General features: G+C 36.1%; 1 protein-coding gene across 2 annotated transcripts in view; it reads left to right on the forward strand.

Moving 5' to 3' along the window:
• ABCD3 (ATP binding cassette subfamily D member 3) overlaps positions 1–21,958 on the forward strand; it is a 68,346-nt gene that overhangs the window by 41,503 nt on the left and 4,885 nt on the right. For both annotated transcript variants that reach the window (XM_024565362.4, XM_045199452.3), the window contains 13 exons: positions 1,912–2,054; positions 4,814–4,883; positions 7,107–7,176; positions 7,266–7,363; positions 7,802–7,893; positions 9,681–9,772; positions 9,864–9,927; positions 10,031–10,094; positions 13,313–13,390; positions 13,494–13,559; positions 13,661–13,750; positions 14,194–14,313; positions 20,318–20,422. In XM_024565362.4, coding sequence (XP_024421130.1) covers positions 1,912–2,054; positions 4,814–4,883; positions 7,107–7,176; positions 7,266–7,363; positions 7,802–7,893; positions 9,681–9,772; positions 9,864–9,927; positions 10,031–10,094; positions 13,313–13,390; positions 13,494–13,559; positions 13,661–13,750; positions 14,194–14,313; positions 20,318–20,422 — 1,152 coding nt within the window. The remainder of the gene's footprint in view (positions 1–1,911; positions 2,055–4,813; positions 4,884–7,106; positions 7,177–7,265; positions 7,364–7,801; positions 7,894–9,680; positions 9,773–9,863; positions 9,928–10,030; positions 10,095–13,312; positions 13,391–13,493; positions 13,560–13,660; positions 13,751–14,193; positions 14,314–20,317; positions 20,423–21,958) is intronic.

Here is a 21,958-nt window from a genome sequence, read left to right on the forward strand (position 1 = left end):
AATTATGAATAGCCAGATGGCTTGTAAGAATTTTTTTTATATCTCAAGAACATGTTTTTACAAGATGTCCTAATAAAGTCTGGTTATAAAATAATGCTGTACTGAGGATTTGAAAATTACTCTAATTTGGCTTTTTACTTTTCCTTAAGTCAGATGCTTGGAAAACTTTTGTGATGTTAATAACCATAAGTGCAGTGTTTAACATTGAATACAGGTACTTATTGTTGCAAAGTAATGACTAAAAAGAGATTTGGAGACTGCCATTTTAGTATGAAATTTGAATGTTAAAATATCAGGAATACCTTTAGAATGGCAGCTGTGCCAGTTTCAAGACTTTTTTACGATAATGTAAATGGTTGACCATCCCATGAGCCTTATTACCCAGTCTCTGATATTCGTGCTGGTGAGAACGCCCTTTACCTCTTCTCTGTATATTCTTACTGGAATTTAACTTTGGTCATTTAATATGTAATGTTAGTGTTATATATTTATAATGACCATATAATAGTGTAGTTGGTTTATGTATAAATATGTAAACATGTGTATGTATATACATTTTGTAGTTAATAGACAGTTTGTACAGTGGTTTTCTTGTTCCTTTCCAAAAAGCTGGGAAAAGCAGTTTTTGATCTGAAGTTTATTGTCTACCTTCCTTTTTGCTATGTCATGTCCAGATTTAATGATTGTTATAGCATGTTTTTGTTGTAAGAGGGAAATAGGCCTAATGCCTCTTTTCTCTGTGTTGCAATTCTTTTTATGGTACTTACTTGATTTTTATAATACTTCAACATATCTGTTGAATATATATCTCCACATATATTGAAGTATTTCTGTTATCTGATTCTGTATTTCTTGAAGGTAGAAACTATGTTTTAGTTACCTTTTTGCCTATACTTGTAGTAATTGTTGAAATGCATTGACTCAATCATAATTAATTTAAAAAATCTTGAATATACACTGTGTTCCACACTTATTGTGCTGCGTAGTAGGAATGAAAAGATGAGTAGGACAGTTATTACTGGGGAGGGATTATGATCTAGTAACAGAGATATTCAAGCAATTGTAATGCAGAGTGCTAAATCCAATAATAGAAGTTTGAGTAAAGTATTTGGTGTTGGAAGAATTGGAGGTGGTATTTGAAGTGCTTTGAGGAGGATGAGTAGGCATTTGTTAGATTTGCCAGGGTTGCCAGACATAAGAACAAGTTCATTGAAGTGCATGTTCAGGAAACAATTATTTTAGTATGGCAGAACGTAGTGTGTATATAGAACTGAGGAAAGTAATTGCCTGTGATGAGCTTGGAAAAGTCAGCTTGAAGCTTGTGACCTGGGGTGGTCAGTGGGTGATGAGGTCACTGGAAGCAAGATGTATGAGAATGGAAAGGCAGATGGAGCTTATTTGGGGGGACAAAGCTTGAGGCTCTACAGAGCAGTGAGGTGAAAATGAGTAGTACTTATTTGGAAATAGTGTCTTGGATTCTTAGGAGTGATGGGACTAGAGATGTAAATTTGGGCAAAGAGAGCTAAGGAAGAAACCTCAGAGAATATTAATATTCAAAGAGAAACTAAAAAGGAGATCTGAGTTATTGTGGAATCTTGAGAAAATACCAAGAAGAGTTCCATCAGAAGAGTTTCAGATGCCTTAGAAAGAGTGTTGACAACATTTAGGAGTTTTAGGGGAGCATATTCAGGAGAGCTGGGCGGTGAGTGTCAGTGGTGGGTGGAGGAGTAGATAAATAGCAAAGCATAGAAGTCCAGTGTATATTTTTTTAGAAAAGAAACAAGGGGAAAAATTAGTCAAAAATCAATATCTCTCAAAGTCAAGAGTTAACTATATAAATTGTGCATGTTGCTTTCAGTAGATTTATTAGATATACTTGAACTCTGTGTCTTTCCCTTGCAATAATAATAGGGCCCAGCGAGTATGATGGCCTATTTACTTGTTTCTGGGCTATTCCTAACTCGACTCAGAAGACCCATTGGTAAGATGACAGTAACTGAGCAAAAGTATGAAGGAGAGTATAGATACGTTAATTCCCGGCTGATCACAAACAGGTAAGGAGAAATGTATTCAATGTATTTATCTGTACTAAAAATTTATTTTTATGGATATTGATGTCATGTAAGTTCACTTCAAAAAGTCTAGTAACACTGTTACTGAAATTATGTGTGTGTGTGTGTATTTACCTCTTATGAAAATGTACATTTTGAAAGATACCAGTTTTATAGTCCTTTTTCTAGTTAGATTTAACTATGTATTATCTGATACACCTCTTCATGTTGTTTACTGACTAATTTTCTGTTAATTTCACTTTAAACATAGTCAAAATACAATTCAGATTTACATATAATACTTTAAAGTTTTGTCTCAGTGTATCTTGAAGTATTTTGATTTGAGACTATGTTTAGAATACTCAGGAATTCAGTCTCACTGCCTGTGCCTCTACCTATCTTCCAGATGTTTAAAAATCCAAAGTAGGAAAAAAAAGTATTGTGCTTTGGAACCAGCCTGACTCTTTTCAAAATCTACCTCCTCCATTTATCTATTACATATTCAGTGATTTTTGGCAAGTTATTTATATGGCTTCACTCTTCTTGTTTATAATAGGTAGATAGCATAGGGTTATTGTAAGGTTGAACATGAAATATATGTAAAACTTACAGCACAGCTTTTGATGTGTAACAGGTACTCAGTAAATTTTCTCATATATCAATCTGTCAACCGTAAGTCATTTTTAGGGTCCTAATATTTACTTCCTACCCTATAGGCATTTACAAAATTACTTAGGAAATTACTCTTTTAATAGTTCCCTCTTCATTTCCTTGGAGTGCTAAAATGATCCCAGTTTTAAATATGGTTTTAAGCTCTAGGGAGGCAGGAGAATAGGTGGTTGAGTAGAGAGGTGACTTGCCAAGTGACTGAAATAGGGTATCAGCTAGGATTCTTTCTGTTGGAAGAAACAGAAAACTCTGACTCAGAGGGCCCTAACAATAGGGACATTTACTACTTCACACAGAACTCTTAAGGTAGAACAGTTCCTGGCACAGTATGATCAGGGCTTTGATTCTTCTTCTTTTTTTTTTTTTTAATTGTTGAGACACTATTACAGATGTCCCCCATTTCCCTTCTTTTGCCAACTTCCACCCAGCCCCGACCCTCCTGGCTCTTTGATGTTCTCCTTGTTCTGCCCTCCTTTGTGTATTGATCCTTTCCTCAGCCTCATTTTCCCTGTAATCACAAGATATCAAAAGCGGTTCCGGATCTCATGAACCTCCCTTCCCTGCAAAAAGTCCAGAAACAAAAATGGGGCCATCTCTTCTGCTGTAAAAGAGCAAGGAAACTTTCCCAGAAGCCCTACAGCCGACTTTCTTTTACATCTCATTGGCCAGAATTATTATTTGCTCATTTGTGCCTAAAGCAATTACTGCAGAGTGATTGGCGTTGACCATTTGGAACTCATTCTCGGTAGATGGGGTTGAAGCCGTTACCAAGCCATTTGGATGTACAGAAAAGGGTAGACTCTTTAAGAAAATTTGAGTTCTCCTAGGAGAATGATGAAGAAGAGAACAAATGTTGGATAGGCAGCCATCAGTGCTCTAGGATGTTTTGTCCCTTCAGGTTTTAGAATAGGGCTAAAATGACTCAGTCCAGGGGAAGTGGAATTCTCACCTCATCTTCCTCTATAGACTTAAATTTGCAGAGGAGATAGAAAGAAGTAAGAAAACTAATGTAGGTGCAGAATTGTGTTTCTTAAACTGGGATTCTTACCCCTTGGAGCTCTGTATCATTGTGTCAAGAGAACCATGAAGCAGGTCAAACATGATACATCTTTATGGAAAGTTAATTTTACTCGAAGGGGTCGAAATGGGAGTTACCTTGTTTTTGTGTGGGTAGAAATACAGGTATATTTTGGAGTAGAATATAAAAACTATTGAGAGAAAAGAGACTCTGAAGAAATATTAGGTATTTGTTGAAGGCTGTTTTAACTGTGCCTTCAGAACTTCTGTGTAAATCTTTACTCTTCTGCTGGAAGAGGAGTTTGCTAGGAAAGTTTACATCATACTGAATAAAATGGAAAGACTTGACTTTAGGGTCAGGTATGGTCAATTATAATCTCAGCTGTATGACTTTAGCAAATTTACTTAACTACACTGAACCTTTTCTTCATCTATAAAAACACCGTTTCATTTCTAGTTAAGATTCTTGTGGCACTTGTGGGTCCATTCTGACCAGCTTGAGAAAACGGAAGTAGTTGTGTGGGTGTGAACAAGAGTAAGAACAGTTATGCAGCTAGGTCTCCTGGGAGCTGGCACTGTGAAGGCATGAGGTCCTACTTACTTTGCTTTTCTGTCTTTCAAAGGCTGTATGTCATGGCATCACTTCCTATCTTTTCCTAGCTGTTGGTTTCTCCTCTCCTTCCTACCTGACTCTGTACTCAATCTGTAATCTTTGATGACCGTCTCAGCCATCCCTTCCTGCATATCATGGCAGCTTCCTTCTTATTTCTTTATTCCAATTTCTGAAAATTAGCCCAGCACATTTTTTTCTAGCCAGGTTCCATATGGCACATGCAACACATAGGCGCAGTCTGGTCTGTGATCTCGTCAGATGTGTGTTTCTGTGTCTATGCTCTGATCAGCTGAGCTAGGAGCTGGGTCTAGACCAGGTGTAGACCATGGCTTGAGTGGTACCTCATAAGGTCTTCATCACAAAATGTCATGTAAATAAAAATATTCAGTCATAAAATACTGTATACAATAATATTTAGGCTTGGGTAACATTAAAATTAATTGCTAAATTATTTTTTTAATAGTGAAGAAATTGCCTTTTATAATGGGAATAAAAGAGAAAAGCAGACAATCCACACAGTCTTCCGAAAACTGGTAAGATAACGTGCGTGAGGCTCATGTATTTGTGGAAAGATTTTTTTGGGGGGCTTATGCCAAGATGCAAATATATATCTTTAATTTTAAGATATTTATTTTAAATAGCTATACAGGATTTTTATAATGTGTTTTCATAAAAAATATGAGAATAAAAGCTCTCATATCAACATGTTAAGTTATCTAATTATAAAATGATAGATTTATTAAAATAATTGTCAGTGTATTTTTACAGAGATTGAATAGGAGTCTCCCTATGGGAAATTTGTTCCTGTGGCATTCATGAAAATACTGTGGAGATTATTATTTAGAGCAGGGGTCAGCAAACTTTCTGTAAACGACATGACAATACGTACATAGTTTAGGCTTTTCAGGCGTTGTGGTCTCTGTTGCAAGTGTTCCGCTCTGCCACTCAAATGTAGCTGTCTCCTATATGTAAGGGAATGAGTGTGTCTATGTTCTATTCAGACTTTTACTAACAAAAATAAGTAGCAGCCTAGATTTGGGCCATAGTTTGTTGACCTTTGATTTAGAATATAAACACTTTGTCTTGTGGAAACTATATTTCACTTTTTATTGACTTGCCACTTGGAAAATTTGAATTCAAGTAATTTTATTTATTATTCATTCCAAAGATATCGAGTGCCACTTAGGTGCTTGTGCTTGTTCCAGGTGCTAGTGTGTTAACAGTGGTGAACGTGATGGCAAGAGTCTGGCGTATGGAGCTTATATTTTAGTGGACACTGGTGAAATTAAATAGATATTTGAAGTGATCTAAAAAGATTAAAGTGGTTATTTTAAATTTTCATTAATTGGATTTTTGCCTTATTTATATTTAACATGACTGAACTTTGGTAGTGCTCACTAAAATGCATTTAAGAATTTTTCCAGGGACCTGCTGTTCACCAGCCCACTCTTCACACGGCTTGGTTATACTTAACGTGTAGATTTCAGCCCCCAAATTTACACCTTGTTGAGGCCTTGCCTTCTCTGATTAGTCTATCAGAAATGGCCTCCACCAGTTACTTTCCATTTCAATGGTCTGTTTCTTTAAAAGCATATATTGCAATTTATAATTATCTTATTTGTTTATTAGTTTGTCTTTTTCATTAGAATGTGAACTCCATGAGCTCAGGGACTTTGAAGTATTTTCAGTATTGAGCATGTAACACATAGCATTCATTGAATAAATGTTCCAGCCATTGTTCTTTTGCAGACGGTAGCAAAAGCAACTACCTTGTAGTCAGGAAACGCACATTTTAGTGGAGGAGACCATAAACATGAACATAACTGGATATTTGATATGATTTCAGATGGTAACGAATTCTATGACCAAAAATAAAATGGGATAAGTGGTAGAGAGTATGATGGAGGCTGTTACCTAGCTATTTTAATTGGGATGGCAGGAAGGTCTTTCTTGAGGAGGCGGCATTTCATCAGAAACCCACTTGACATGGGTGTGTTAGTTACAAAATATCAATATCTGGACAGCATTCCTGGCAGAGAGCATAGTACGAGGAAAGCCTTAAGGCAGGAGCATGTTTGCTACTGGAACTCAGTGAGAAGGAGCAAAGTTGAAGCAGATGAGGTTTGAGACAGAGCCCAGTGCCAGATCATGCAGGACCTTGAATAATCCGATAGATGGAAAATTTGAGAACATTATAAAAGCAGAATAAAGAACATCTTTAGACTTGTAATTTTGAGAGAATGCATGCTCAGATTAAAGCTATGGACTCAGGCTGTGTGTCATTAATTTACATGAGTTAATATAATTCATTATAGACCACCTGTCTCCGACTAAAGCAAAGCTCGAGTGCCAATCTGGACTGCTAGTGTTTCCCCGAATGAACTCATCCTTCTGTTTTTGTTTGTTTGTTTAGATTATTATTGATCAATAAGCTAAACAAAACAAAGCACATATGTCTCTGACGGTATTGTGAACAAATATCATTGTACTATTACATGCAAGGGACACCACACTAACATTCTTTATGTATAATTTCGATTCTGTGTGTATAGAAATGGTTTCATGAAGTGTTTGGTACCTGCTCTGTGATCATCATTGTGCTTGATGACACGTGATGTACAATATAATCAGAAATCATATGCACTCAGTAAATATTTGTTGGATAAATATATTACACAGTTTTTTAAAACGCGCATGGTAGATTCATTTTTTTAACACATAGAAAATAATTATTTTTTGGTTTTGCTTTCTGCCAGGTGGAACACCTACATAATTTCATTTTCTTTCGGTTTTCTATGGGCTTCATTGACAGCATAATTGCCAAATGTAAGTATGCTTTAAAAGAGACGGTGGAATGAAATTTGTGGGAAAAGTGAAGTATGGAAATATTTTAAATTGTAATTGTTTTGTTTCAGATCTTGCCACTGTAGTTGGTTACCTAGTTGTTAGCCGTCCTTTCCTAGATTTGTCTCATCCTCGACATCTCAAAAGTACACATTCAGAACTTCTAGAGGTAAAGAAGTAGTAATGATAATAAATTGAAAATTTAAATATAAAAATAAATAAAACCTAGTTTTTAACCTTAGAAATTACTGTATTTTGCCAGGCATAATGCTCTCCCATGTATCATGTACACCCACGTTTTTGGCCCAAAGTTTCAGGAAAAAATATCTTTCATTTTAATTTTTAAACTCAATTTTTTATTTATATTGAGAAACAAAATTGATTATTGTATTACAGGGTATTATTTTGTATACAGGTACTGTTATTGCTTTCTAGAGTTACACTTAATGCATATGCATAAATAGAAGAATTAACATTTATATAGGTAGAGAATTAGTACTACCCATGTCTAATGTGCATCCTTATTTTTCCCTCAAAAATTTGAGCAAAAAAGTGCACATTGTATATGGCAAAATATGGTAAGTGAAAATATTTATTTCTATTTAAGGATTACTACCAAAGTGGAAGGATGCTTTTGCGAATGTCTCAAGCTCTGGGTCGAATAGTTTTGGCTGGCCGTGAAATGACTAGATTGGCTGGGTAAGTAAGATTAGTAATAATGAGCAATTGCAGAGAATAATTTTTTAAAAATACATTACCCTTAATCATTGCGCCCAGTTGAGGTTAAGATCAGTGATAATTGAAGCTGCTGCTCCTGAAAGCTGGTTTTGATAAAGAATTAAGATTTTTCTCTAATAGTGAACTTTTCAAGTTTCCTTTAGAAAGTTTTTTGAGCTTTAAACTAGGTTAGGGGTTCTTAGACTACTTCATGGGCACTTGGTATTAAGTAATTTGGGAAATGTTTAATCATGACAGTCTTTTATTAATTCATAGAAAATTAAGTTAATGACTAGCATCTTCTCAATTTGAACTTTCTGTCTCCCGCTATACATTTTTTTTCTTAAATCTTTGATATTGGCAACTGAGCAAAAAATGAACAAAGATGAAATTGGTTTTAATGGAAAAAGAAAAGTTACCTCATATCTTTAGGTACAGTTGTAAATATGGCCATATTGCCTAGTAAAATTGTTCTTAGCTTGTAAAATGGAATTAAATATTTCAGTATGTCAAGCTCTAATATAAAGGGTAGGTATGGTATGAAAAACATTCCCTTGGTCGTATTGCTCAGTGGATTGAGCACCAGCCCATGAACCAAAGGGTTGCCAGTTCAATTCCCAGTCCGGGTACTTACCTGGGTTGTGGGTCAGGTCCCCAGTAGGGGGTGCACGAGAGACAACCACACATTGATGTTTCTCTCCCTCTCTTCCCCTCTCTCTAGAAATAAGTAAATAAATAATCTTAAAAAATTGTAATGTAAAAAAGCACCATAAGTTTCAGGTCATCTAGAGGAATTTGATGGCTTAAGATCTTTCTCAGGCCTGTGATTCATCTGCACATTTCCTCTTCTTTATTCCTCTTCTTCTACTCCTGTGACAGTTAAGGTCTTCACAGCAAGAGAGAAGTTGTAAACTACCATGCCGAGTCCCTTTCACTTGAGATGCTGACATTCTTTGTACTTGTTAATAACTTTTTTGTACCTTTACAGTTCATGGCATGTGGGGTGCTTCTGTTCCTTTAGGAAATTGCTGCTTATTATTCACAGAAAAATCCTTTTTTGTGTCCCTGGTGTAGAATGCCTTCTTTTTGGCCATCATGTCATTCTTATGTGCCTCAACCTCTTGTCATTAGTTTTGATTTCTCTATTGCTGCAGTGATTTTCATCTAATATTAAGAATACTGTATTTTTTCCTTTCTTTACTATAAGGGAGTAATCTTCCATATCTTCCATGTTTACAGGGAGGTAGCAGGCATGTGGCATATATATAATAAATACCTTCATTATATAGCAGGCCGTCTTTATACAAGGCTTTATAGCTCTCTCCAGTGGGACTTCAGGGTCCATACTTTCTGGGCCTGTGGAATGCACTATTACTAGTCCTTTTGTAGTTACATACTAGAAACTTCCTACAATTCTGGCAGCAAACCACCTTCTTGACTTACCTACTAAGAAGTATCTGTTGAGGCAGGAATCCTATGAAACCTCTTCCTTATCCCCATTTTTCTGCTCTCTTGCTGAAACATAATAGTGAAACAAGCATACTATAATATTTTATGTTGATGAGACTTGTTATTTTATTTAAATTAAATTATAATTTTAGAAACTTTAATTAAGCCTATATAAAATAAAAAGATATGAACTTCCACAATGTTATATGTCAATTTTACCTCAAAAAAGTAAACACATAAATAAATAAGTAATGTGAAAGGTATGATAGCCTTTGGAAATTTGATCATAGTTTTTTTTTTTTTTAAATTTTAAATTTCAGTTTTACTGCTCGGATTTCAGAATTAATGCAAGTACTAAAGGATTTAAATAATGGAAAATATGAACGCACAATGGTCTCGCAACAAGAAAAGGGTAAATATGAATGCACTAGGTTGCATAGTTTAAGTTTCTGCTTTAATACATGATATGATTATGATGTTTTAACATTTATTTTCCATTTAAGGAGCACAAAGCATTCCCTTGATACCTGGTGCTGGAGAAATCATCAATGCTGATAACATTATAAAGTACGTACGGAAACATTTGTTAAACTACATAGTACCCTTTCAGCTACATTTACTTAGTGTTTAATCTAAAATTATCCTTTTTTTTTATTAATTCCTTCTGTAGATTTGAGCGTGTTCCTTTAGCAACGCCAAATGGAGATATCTTGATCCGAGACCTTAATTTTGAAGTAAGTTTTTAAATGAGTGTATAAAAGCTGAACTCATCTTCAAAATGTGAAATGAAAGGTGGTTATCTGAATATTTAAAATAATTTTCAGATTTCCTCTCTGAATCTACAAAATTGCTTTAAAAAGTAAATGTTAGAAATAACTTAGAAATCTTAATTTTCTTAATTGACAGGATTTTAAAGTTTCAAATATTAGTATAAAAAAATCTTTGGCAAATAAAGTCCCATGGCTAGTGCAGCTGAGGAACTGAATTTTAAATTTTATTTAATTTTAATAAATTTGCGTGTGACTAGCGGACAACATAGGGGAATATTTTAATTGGTAAAAAAGATGGTGGGTCAAAGCATTTGTTGCTCCATTAATCCAATCCAGGAACCTCAATAATAAAGTGTTGTTATAAATTCAGTTTTCAGTGAAAGTTACCCTTGACTTTTAGTTTTAATTCATCCCAGAAAAAATACATTTTAATAAATCTTTATTATGGAAAAATTATCACTGGCTTACCATGACTGATGTCATAATTGGAAAGTTCTGTCCAACATTACCAAAAGCCATGGAGTAAAAAAAGTTAATGTTGAATATAAGACATTTGGGCATAAGAGAGTACCTAAGAATGTCCATAAGTCCCATTATTATTTTTATACATCATTATAAATTTGGTTTCAGGGTTTCATGGCATATTCAAACAAATGTGTGGAGAAGTATTGGATACCAGGGAAAATTATAATGAGCAGTGAGGGGCAGGGAAAAATATATAACATTACTCAAATAAAGCATAGTAGTAGGGAATCATTTAATTAACAGGCCTCTGAACCGTAGGAGCTTGTAAAGACGTCACTATTTTAGTAGAGTAAAATTATTCTATATAATAACTTTGTACTATTAGGAATATTCATTGTATTCCATTTTACAAGAAAAGGAAATAGGTAATTGCACATAAAGAAGTCCATCAAAATGATTCTTTAAAATAATTTCTCAGTTCATTCATCTGGAAAAGTCATTCAGAATAGTTTATTCTCTAACAGTGATTGCAAAGATGTGGTCACCTATATGGTAGGCCAGTAATTCTCAACCTATTTTTAGAAGCTCATTTTTTCTCTGTTTTATTGTGGTAAAGTATATATAACATAAAATTCAACTCTTTTAACCACTTTTTAGTGTACAGGTCAGTGTCATTAAGTACATTATAGTGTTGTGCAACCATCACCACTATCTCCAAGACTTTTTCATCATAACACACAGGAGGTGTGTACCCATTGATCAGTAACTGCTCCTTTTGCTCCCCACCCCAGGCCCTGGGACTCTTCCTTCTACTTTCTGTCTCTATGAGTAGGACTGCTCTAGGGACTTCATATAAGTGGAATTATACAATATTGGTCCTTTTGTGTCTCACTTATTTACTTAGCATGTCTTCCGGGTTCATTCAGGTTGTAGCATCTTTTAGAATTTTATTCCTTTTTAAGGCTAAATAATATTCCATTGTATGTTTATGCCACATTTTGCTTATCAGTTCATTTTCTTGAGTCACTTCCATTTTTTTACCATTGTGAATAATGCAAATAACTCATTTCATGACAGCAAAAGCTTTCAAAAATCCTTTCAGTGTCTTAATATGCCCTGTAGGATTTGCCTGCCACTACCCAGACCCCCACCTCTCACCTCTCTTTACTCATTTCCTACTACTGTTCTCTCCTGCTCATTTTTCTTCAGCCAGATCAGCCTCCCTTCTTCTTTTTGACCAGAACAGGTGCATTCCTGCCTCAGTGCCTTTGAATCAGCTTTTTGTGGTAGGGTTGAGGTTGAAACAGTCTTGTCCAGATAAATCCCTAATTCATTACTTCTTTCAACTTTTGTCCAGTTGTCTGTCCTGGTCCCCTTAAAATGCAGCCTCCTCCACCACTCCCAGGTCTCTTTACCCTGGTCTGTTTTTTTCTCCATAGAACTTACTTTCTGACATTTAAGTAGTTCATTTCTATGCACCTTTATCGTAAGTCTGTCCCACTGGAATGTAGACTGCTAAGGAGAGGGTTTGGAGTTTTTTTGTTTGTTTTGGGGGATTTTTAGTCTCTCTTTTGTTTAACTAATGAATCTCCATTGCCTAGAATAGAGCCTGACACTGAGCATTTAATAAATATTCATTGAATTAAAAATAGGCTCAACAGTTAAAAATTGTCTAAGGTAGGTTCCACACCTCAGGTAACTCATGTTCTTTATTGTCTTCTTTCCTTCTGTGTACATTGCTGTATAATGTGTAAGCAAGATTATAAGCCAAATTTTCTCAGTCTTTACAGGGTTAACACTTACAGAACGGTAAGCTTAGAACTTAACCGGTCTTTTTTACATTTTCTCCTTTAACTTTATGTTGTGGCAGAACAGTTTGGTGGCACTTGTAAATATTTGTAGTTTATATACACTTTGATCCAACACTTATTTCTGAGAATCTGAATTATAGAAACATTCCTCACTAGTGCATGAGTTTGCGCACAGTCACGCAGGCTCATTGTACATTACGTAACAAAGTGCAGACAGCCTAAATATTTGACAGAAGGGGAGGATTTAAATAAATCATGGCACATCCTTGCTGTAGAATACACTGTAAGCATTAAGAGAAAAGAATGAGAGGACTCTGAACATACTGACCTGGAAGAATATATATGATACATTGTGAAATAGTAACTACAACACCTATAGTATGATTCCACTAAAAAAAAGATACATAGCATCGGAATTATAGTCAATAATATTGTAATACTGTGGATAGTGCCAGGTGGAAATGTCAGTATGGGAGGGGGGATCACATTGTAAAGTATATGGTTGTCTGACTACTATGCTGTACACATGAAATTAAAATAAAATAATATTGAATATAAACTGTAGTTGAAAAATAAAATTAAAAACTGCATATACATACATATTTATTGTTTTCAAGAACTCTCAAATTTTTAAGCTTCAGCTTTTTGTATTCTGATTGAGATTAAGGTGATAATATCAGTAATGATTTTTAAATTAAAAAGTAAAATTTGAAAGTAAACAAAAATAAAAGGTCCCTTCACTGCTTCTACCTCATATCACATTTATAGACAAAACTTATCAAAAGCGTATCATTAGCAAAGAACAATTGAACTCTAAGGAAATATTTGTTGTGCATAAATGTACTCTAATTATTTAGTTTAATTAAATCTATTTAAATTATTCATTAATTCATAATTTTCTTTCAGGTTAGATCTGGGGCCAATGTTCTAATTTGTGGTCCAAATGGCTGTGGAAAGAGTTCACTTTTCCGTGTTCTTGGTGAAGTAAGTACAAATTGGCCTCAACATTTTGCGGTTTTCTTTTGCCGTATGTTTTTCCACAGTGTGAAATTTGCAACTGCTCCTCCCCACCTCTTCCCTCTTATAGTTATGGCCTCTTTTTGGAGGACGTCTCACTAAACCCGAGAGAGGAAAGTTATTTTATGTTCCTCAGGTGAGACCTTGTTTGAGTTATTTTGTAATTTTTGATTTAAAGATATTTTTATTTATTGTTTAAAAATTAACTTCCAATAATTTTTGCTCCACTACTGTCAGAGACCTTATATGACCCTTGGAACACTTCGAGACCAAGTGATATATCCAGATGGAAGAGAAGATCAGAAAAGGAAGGGGATATCTGACCTAGTAAGTAAACGTTTATGTCCTAGACCTGCTGAAAATACTCTGTTTCAGATACTTTTTCTTAATCAGTTATGCATTTTTAATACCAGGTAGTTTATCCTAATCTGTAAAGCCTTCTAAATCATTGACATTAATTATAATTTCCAAGTCAAGGTAAGATGTTAACCACTTTGCTTAAATATGACTTCTTGAGTGTTTGACCTTGTCATTTAATTATGTACAATAGTATTATTCTTTCTAAGTTGCTGTATATATTTTGTCAAAGTTAATATAGCTAGGAAGTAAAGGGTTCAACGGCTTTCTTTGTTCTACATTCTTTTGTGAACTGTTTCTCTTTAAATGATATTGACAACAGAATTCCAATAATTTAGTTTAAAAACAAAAGCAAGATAGAGAATGTTGGTTTATGTTAAGCTTGATTTCATCTTTAATCATTTTGCTGCAAGGTACTCAAGGAGTATTTGGATAATGTCCAGTTGGGTCATATCCTTGAACGTGAAGGAGGCTGGGACAGTGTTCAGGATTGGATGGATGTACTCAGTGGTGGAGAGAAGCAAAGAATGGCAGTGAGTATACTCTGATGACATTTCACGGCACTGCCACTGGTTGATCAATCAAGGCACACCGTTTTATTTTAATCTGTTTAATGAACAATGTTATAGATTAGTTTAAGTGATAGTAAAGGTGCTTGAAAGAAACTTTGCATGCAGATTTAGAATTCTGAAACATTTTTTAATTTTCCTGTGAAAGGAAAAGCTTTAGATCCAATTATATACCATTCATCCATTTTTTAAAAAGTTGAGGAAACTTTGTACCTCATTGGTCCTGGGGACATATGGTGATTCTGGTTGGGTTATGAGATCTTATTCAGTATCTTTTTTCAGTAGACATCTCTTTGTCTTACTCAGGCTATTCTCTGTCAAGTAGTCGAAGATATTAGAGAAGACGAACCCTAATTTTATTACCATTTTATTCTTTGTTCTTGCCCTTTCCCTCTGACATTATATGTATCCTTGTTTCAGGGCTCACTCAGTATGTACCACCTAAAATGGTTTAGAGTTTTAAAATTTCCCTGCTCTAAAAAAGTGTTCGGAAGGAACTATTTTAATTTTATGATTGAGACTAAACTTATCCCTAATCAAACATGGCATAAAACACTAGGTATTAAGAATGATACTTTGAGTTTTCTGTTAAGAGGGATAACTTTTAAAGAGTCATTTTCTAACTGTACATACTATAGTTTGAGCAGATCCAGAGGAATTTTTTTTCCAGAATATTAATCTTGTGGAAATTAAAGGAAACTGCAGCCAAGGAAAGAGAGCAGAAAAAAATGGCTAATTGCAGAATTGCTTATTCTTTATCTTCAGGTTATATTGTACCTTTTTGTTGCCTTCTACTCCCTGATTTTTGCATGTTGTTTTTCCCAAAATCATACCCATTCTGTATGAACTTAATATCAACCTAATATTGTGATTAGTTTGGCTAGTGCTCTCATAAGAGATAAATTTAGAGTGAAGAATGAACAAAAGGAGAGAGAGCTGCCAGCCATTCTCAAAGTGGAAATTGGGCTGAAATAGTGAGAATTTGAAGTGATTGGTCATTTCTTGAATCAATTCAGAGGATGGCTATGAAAATAACTGCAAGTCAAAATAACATTTAAGTTTTGGTACTATGACTTCAAAGAAAGTGGAAGGGTAGTCAGGATTTATAAATGGACACAGCGGACACTCAGAGAAAGCAAAATTAATGTGCATAGCCCTGTGTGTGTGGTGTACAGGTACAGAGGGGACAGTTTGCATTTGAAGGTAAGGCATTCAAGGACTAGAGGAGTGGGAGGGTAAGTTGAAGAGTAGGGGGGGGAGTGGAGAAGGCTCACCCGTGACACTGCTGCCTGACCAAGCCATGGACTGGCTGGGTGTGTCCCGTGTGGGCCGGTGTTTGGAAAACTGAGCGTGAAGTCTGAAAGGCACAGCATACTGTTCCGCTACTTTCAGAGGGTTTGTGGGGACAGAGAAAGGCCAATGCAACATATACTAATATTGATGAAGTTGGGGGAAGAGTATGTGTGTCAGTTTACTGTTTCACTTTTTGGTAGGATTTAAACATTTCAAAGTAAGAAGTTGAGTGAAGAGAAGACAGTTTTTATAAATTATAAACATTGATATTCATAAATTATAAAAGTTAGAACTTTTAGGAAAAACATACTTGAGAAGTTTAACCACTAAAAATAGTGAATTTCTAAGAGTGAAGGTTTGTGTAAAACAAATGAACCAAAGAAATCTTTGGGTAAGGAGAGTCAGGATTTGAATTTGAGGAAGTGGAATAATGCTATTGAATAAAAGGGAGTTCTGGTGACAAATTGTAAAAGTTCCTCCAGTATAAATATAGAGAAATATGATTACCGTTCCATTATTTTCACAGTAAAAAGTCTAATTTAATTATGGTATAATTTCCGCAGAGTTCAGTATTAGTCAGGTGTCTACCCTTACAGTCTAGTTAGGAGATGCAAATATTCTCACCTAACTGTGATGCAAGGCAGTCTTACAGCTGCAAAGAAAGTGCCCTGGGATAATGATGAGGAAAAGTTGATTTCCAGTGTCAGATCCTGTTTAATCCTACCACCCCCCCCCCACCTCCCCACCCCCACCCCGTGAACTAAGGTCCAGATAAGGGAAAGACTTGGTGAGCTTAAGCAGCTTACTAATGATACACAGCTACCGAGTGGCAGAACTGAGATTCAAGTGCACGTGACTCTGACACCCGTACTCTTGCTTCTCACCAGTACACGGTAGCCTTCAACGAGCAGGTGCACCGCCCAGTTCTTGTCTCTCATTGTCCCTTGAGGTCATATCCTTCTCTTGCACCTAGTTGGCCCCAGCCATCACCAGCCTGGGTCCTCCGCCTAAAATCATAAGTTGGTATGTCTTATTTCTCTGAATGAGAGTTACCTTTCCCACTTCACTGTTTTTGTTCTTCTTATTTAGTAATGGATTTTCTTATTGTGAATTATATGACAGAGAAGTCTAAGCATTTATAAAATTAAAAAGGAGGCCCCAAACCCCCTTACCAGTGATATCTGTGTCATAAAAGCCTTAGTATTTTTTTAATCCTTGTAATTACAACAGTTCTACTTTTACCTAATTGCAAAATATCCTCCTCCTCCAAACTCACTGAGAGTTCTTGAATATTGACACTCCCTTTTCTTATATGTGATCAGTTCTCTTCTGACTCTGCCTCTTTTCCTGTCTAGTCCAGACTTAGTAATCCAGGGCCTTGCATGGGACCTGGCACAGTGGAGGGGTTCAGGAGGTATTTCTCTAAGGAATAAACAAATGATCTCTTCCCCTTAACTTCCCTTTTCATTTTTTGTTTCCTTCTATTACCTAAGCCCCCACTCAAGAGCAGTGGTTTGCCTTGGCATTTCTGTGCACGCAGCTGAGAAAACCAGAAAGAATGATGCGGGTCGGTGCCCCTGCTTTGTCACGGTGCCCAGTTTTGCAGGTGCTCACAGCAAGACCTGGCAGTGCTTTTCGTTAGATTTTCTCTCTCTCTCATTTTTCATGAAAGTTGTTTAAAAACTACCAACCTGAAGCTTTCTACCCCATTCCCTTACTCCACCGCTCTCAGCAAAGTAACTTGCCTCCTGATTTTTACAGAAAACATCAGAGAAGCTGTTCAGTGACATGACAGCTCATTGTTATTGGGTGCTTGGTAGGGATAGAAACTATGCTAGGCACTTTGCACAGATTATCTCATTTGATTCCCACAAGCCCTGTGAGACAAGATCTGTGAATGCCCCGTTTTACAGAAGAAGTTGAACTGTAGTACAGTTAAGTAGTGCGCCAAGCAAAGACAGCTAATTAAAATGAAGGCTCGTGGGTGGCTTGTCAGGCTCAGGCAGCAGTGTGATTGCAGCGTTCATACGGGCAGGGCAGGGTTAGGGTTGCAGTTGTCCGTGTGGAAAATAATACAATAATAAATTGTAATACAAGCATAAACTTGCATACTCACAACTGCAAACCTGCTTTTGTCCCGTCCTGTACTTATTCACTTTACAGTCTTCTTCTATTGTCGTATCAAGTAGCTGACAGCAGAGGGGGGAGAGACACACAGGAGAGTATTCCCACTCAGTGTGGTAGGTGTGGTGATGAAAGAGCGCAGAGAGCTCCTGGGAACACAGAGGAGGGGCATTTGTGGAAAACCTTCAAATAACCGCTCCTCTTAATTAACTCAGCACTCGGCTGTTCCGACCTCCCTACTGCCACTGCCTGCGGAGGCTGTGCCATGCTACGCCTTGAGAAAAGCTACATGTCTTCATTTGTGTTTTTGGACCCTTTCTCCTCTGACTTTATCGCATCCCTTTCCTTCAGTTAGACAGACACGTGCAGCCACACACAGATGCACCCTATATTTAATTTCTCCAGTCTTTCTCTTTCAAAAAGGAATTTTCAGGTTTCTCCAATCGAAAAAGCAAACTTGGCCTTAATATACCTTTGTACAGCTGAACTTGTAGGTAGTGTCCGTACTTGCTGTTTCCCCTTCCTCACCTCATACAAATAGCTATAAACCCCGAGATACCTGTTTTGTATGCTTTTAGTCATTTATCAGATAGTTGAATGTCTTCATGTATAAAGTGTTGGGTGTACTGGACGGATTAAAATGGGGTTTCTGCTGATGTGAATATTCTGGCCTAGGGAAGTCGACAAAGAAACAGATACCATACAGTTTAATTCCCAGTGTAGGAAGTGCTGCAGAGATGTTAGGAGGGGACCCACTCGGATTGACGGGGAGGGGTCAGGGCAGGTTGCCTGAGGAGGTGACCTTAGCAAAAATTTGAAGGATACAAGAAGCAAAGTAAAGACTTGGCAACATAAGGAGAGTGACTGTGCTAACTAAGCCTCTAAGACCTGAGACCAGACCTTGTGTCCTGGTCGTGGAGAGGAGTTGGTGTTGACTAGAATGTGGAGTTAGAGAGTGAGGAGGAATAGGATTGTGCGGGGCCTTGTAGGCCATGGTAAGGAATTGGAGTTTTATTTTAAGTGAAATGGGAAGTTGTTAAATGGTTTTAAGCAGAAGAATGAAATTCTGTGATTTACGTATCTGAGACCCTCTCTGGTGACATGGAAAATGGATGGGAGAAGAGTAAAAGAGGAAGTAGGAGCCTATTTAAGATCATCCAGGCAGATGATTGTGTTCCAGGCTAAGGGCATGATTGCAGAGATGGGGGAAGAGTGAGTGGGCTACGTGTGCAACGGAATTTCTCAAACAGGCGGAAAATGAGGGGCGTGGGGAGGTGAGAGGGAGGAGGAATAGCGAAAGGTCAGGAAGGACTCATGGCTTTCTAGCTTAATCAACTGTTTGATAGTGTCATTTTCTGAAATGTTTAATAGTGGGGATGATGGGTGAATGGATTTTAAGGGGAAATCTATAGAATCTGTATGAATTTTAGATGTTTAAAGAGCCCTGTTGAGATATCCAAGTAGAAAGATCAAATAAGAATTTGTATGTATCAGTCTAGACATTAGAATAGAAGTATAAATGAGAGATATGTTTTAGAAATTTATAAATGTAAATAATATTTGAAATAATGAGATTTGATATTACTTAGAGAGATACAATATATGAAAAAGAGAAGATGACCTAGGAGTTAGCCCTGAGGAACCGCAACATTTAATGGTTATGTAGAAGAGAAAGTGCTGGAAAAGAAACTGAGAGAGCAGCCTAAAAGGTGCGAAGGAACTTAAGACCATGATTTTACTGTCCCTTTCTCAAGAAGAAGGGAATGGTCACCTTAGTTGAATTTCGCAGAGAAGATAAATTGGGTAACGGTAGAAAAGTGTCCATTGGTCTTGCAGCGTGGAGATCGTTGTTAGGGGCGGGTGACAGATTGGAATATCTGTTAGACAAAGGGTCAGAAATTCCCAGACAATAAACCACATATGGAAAGTAAATGTTAGAAAATGTCCAGCATTCCTGCTAATCAAAGAAATGAAAGCGGTAACAATCTTGATGTTAATTTTTACTTATAAATTAGCAAAGGCTTTAAGAAATGAACAAGTCTGTAAACTCAAATGGTGGGAATATTAATTGACAACTTAATATTAATGGACATTACTTAAGCAACAAAATATTTAAAGACAGATACATTTTTGCACCTGAGCCATTAATAAGTCTGAATGCTAAGATTTGGTGAAAATAAATACCCTGTAATCTTGTGTAGAGAACTTTTTTAATATTAGTTTAAAATTCAGTTTCACCTTATATCAGTCCTAAAAGTTTTATTTTACTATGAACAATATTCCCCCTGCATTACATTTCTCTGTTTGTTTGGGAAGACAATAAAAACAAATCAGTATATTTATATTGTTTTTATTTCTGGGAAATAGATTTTTTTGAATTAGAATAATTTTCATGCTTCCTTTATAAGGCCGTAAGTGCATACTTAATTTAAAGTAAATCTATTTTAGCTTATTAACTTCTGCATTATACAGAAGTTAATTCTGTATAATACAGTATGCATTAAGTTCTGCATTAATGTGATTATATAAAATAATGCTTTTTATGTTTCAGATGGCAAGATTATTTTATCACAAACCCCAGTTTGCCATTTTGGATGAATGCACAAGCGCAGTGAGTGTGGACGTGGAAGGCTACATTTACAGTCATTGTCGAGAGGTGAGCAGGGCAGGTTCTCAGGTTGAGGGTCCACGTCCCCCTTCCTGGTTTACTCTGTGTCCAACCAGGTACCTGTCCAAAGAGAAGATTCTAAGTTATTAAGTAACAAAATTACTATCAACAGATGATATCTTACTTTAGTAAAGATTTTACACTGATAAAAGATATGAGTAAAAGAAAAAGTAAATATATCTAGGCTGGTGTAGCTCAATAGTTTAGTGTGGGCCTGTAAACCAAAGGGATCACCAGTTAGATTCCCAGTCAGGGCACATGCCTGGGTTGCGGGCCAGGTCCCCATTGCGGGGTGCACCAGAGGCAACCACACATTGATGTTTCGCTCCCTCTCTATCTCCTTCCCTTCCTCTCTGTCTAAAAATAAATAAATAAAGTCTTTAAAAAAATAAAGTAAATTTATTATCTATATAATTCCCTTTAGGCACCTCTTAGATATGAAAGAAAGAATGTATTTAAATTTATTTCCCTTTACCTCATTCCCTGTTCTCAGAGTTCATAAATTGGTATTTTCTTAATTTGTTCCATTAACTTTACCTAAATGTCATTTGTTTTTTCATCAAGAAAAGTAAGCAATAATCGTATGGCAACTTTAATTTATCCATTTTTTCCTCTGGCCTGGGCTAGTGGCCTTTCCCAAGTGTCTACATCGGTTCCATTCTTTCAGTAGTTAGTCAGTAGTCTCAGTGTTGTCTTGTTTTTCCCTGTGAGGAATTGTCACTGTCATCTATAATCTTGTTGAATTTTTCTCAAAATTTTGAGCAAATTCCAAAAAGAATTTATGTAAGTAAATGAAGTACCAGAGTCTTGTAGCATTTTGTAACTGTTCTTTGGGAATTTACAATAGATATAAAAGGTCATGTTGCACATAAAAGCATGAATTCCTGCTGGTCCGAGTGTGGTCAGGGCATCAGCATCCCATGTGCTTGCTGGGAATGCAGAATCTCAGGCCCTTCTAAACCAGAGTCTGTGTTTTAACAAAAATTCCAGACGATTCAAGGGCACAGTAAAGTTTGAGAAGCATTAATGTACTGATGAAAGAATAAATTTGCTACATTCATCTGTGTAGGAAGACTCTAAGTCCTGATTTTGTTTTTTGGATAATTAGTTTTCTTGAGCCAGTTTTGGTGATTTCTTACTTTTTAGACATTTGTCTAAATAGATTTTCAGATTGCGAGGTCTTAGAGACGTTTGTGTTATTCTCTTTCACATAAAACCATGTGGTCTCTCTTTGATCAGTGACTTAGAGGCTCTTTGCTGGGCATTTTGATTGTGTGATTTCCTTTAACATCTAGCCATGGGCTCTAAGTCCCACAGAAGATGCAGTTCTCCTATTATGTATTTTGACTTTAGTGATTCTGTTACAAAGAATGCCTCACTAAGTCAAGATCTAATTCAATTATTGTAGAATCATGAAGAGAAATAATATCTGAAGTGAGCTTTCAAAAATCAGATAATTGTACTGTTGAAATGTATGTTGTATTAACAACTTTTAATATACTTATTTTGTCATGCAGTTTCTGG

The sequence above is a fragment of the Desmodus rotundus genome, chromosome 3 (assembly GCF_022682495.2).
Source record: "Desmodus rotundus isolate HL8 chromosome 3, HLdesRot8A.1, whole genome shotgun sequence".
NCBI classification, from domain to species: Eukaryota; Metazoa; Chordata; class Mammalia; order Chiroptera; family Phyllostomidae; genus Desmodus; species Desmodus rotundus.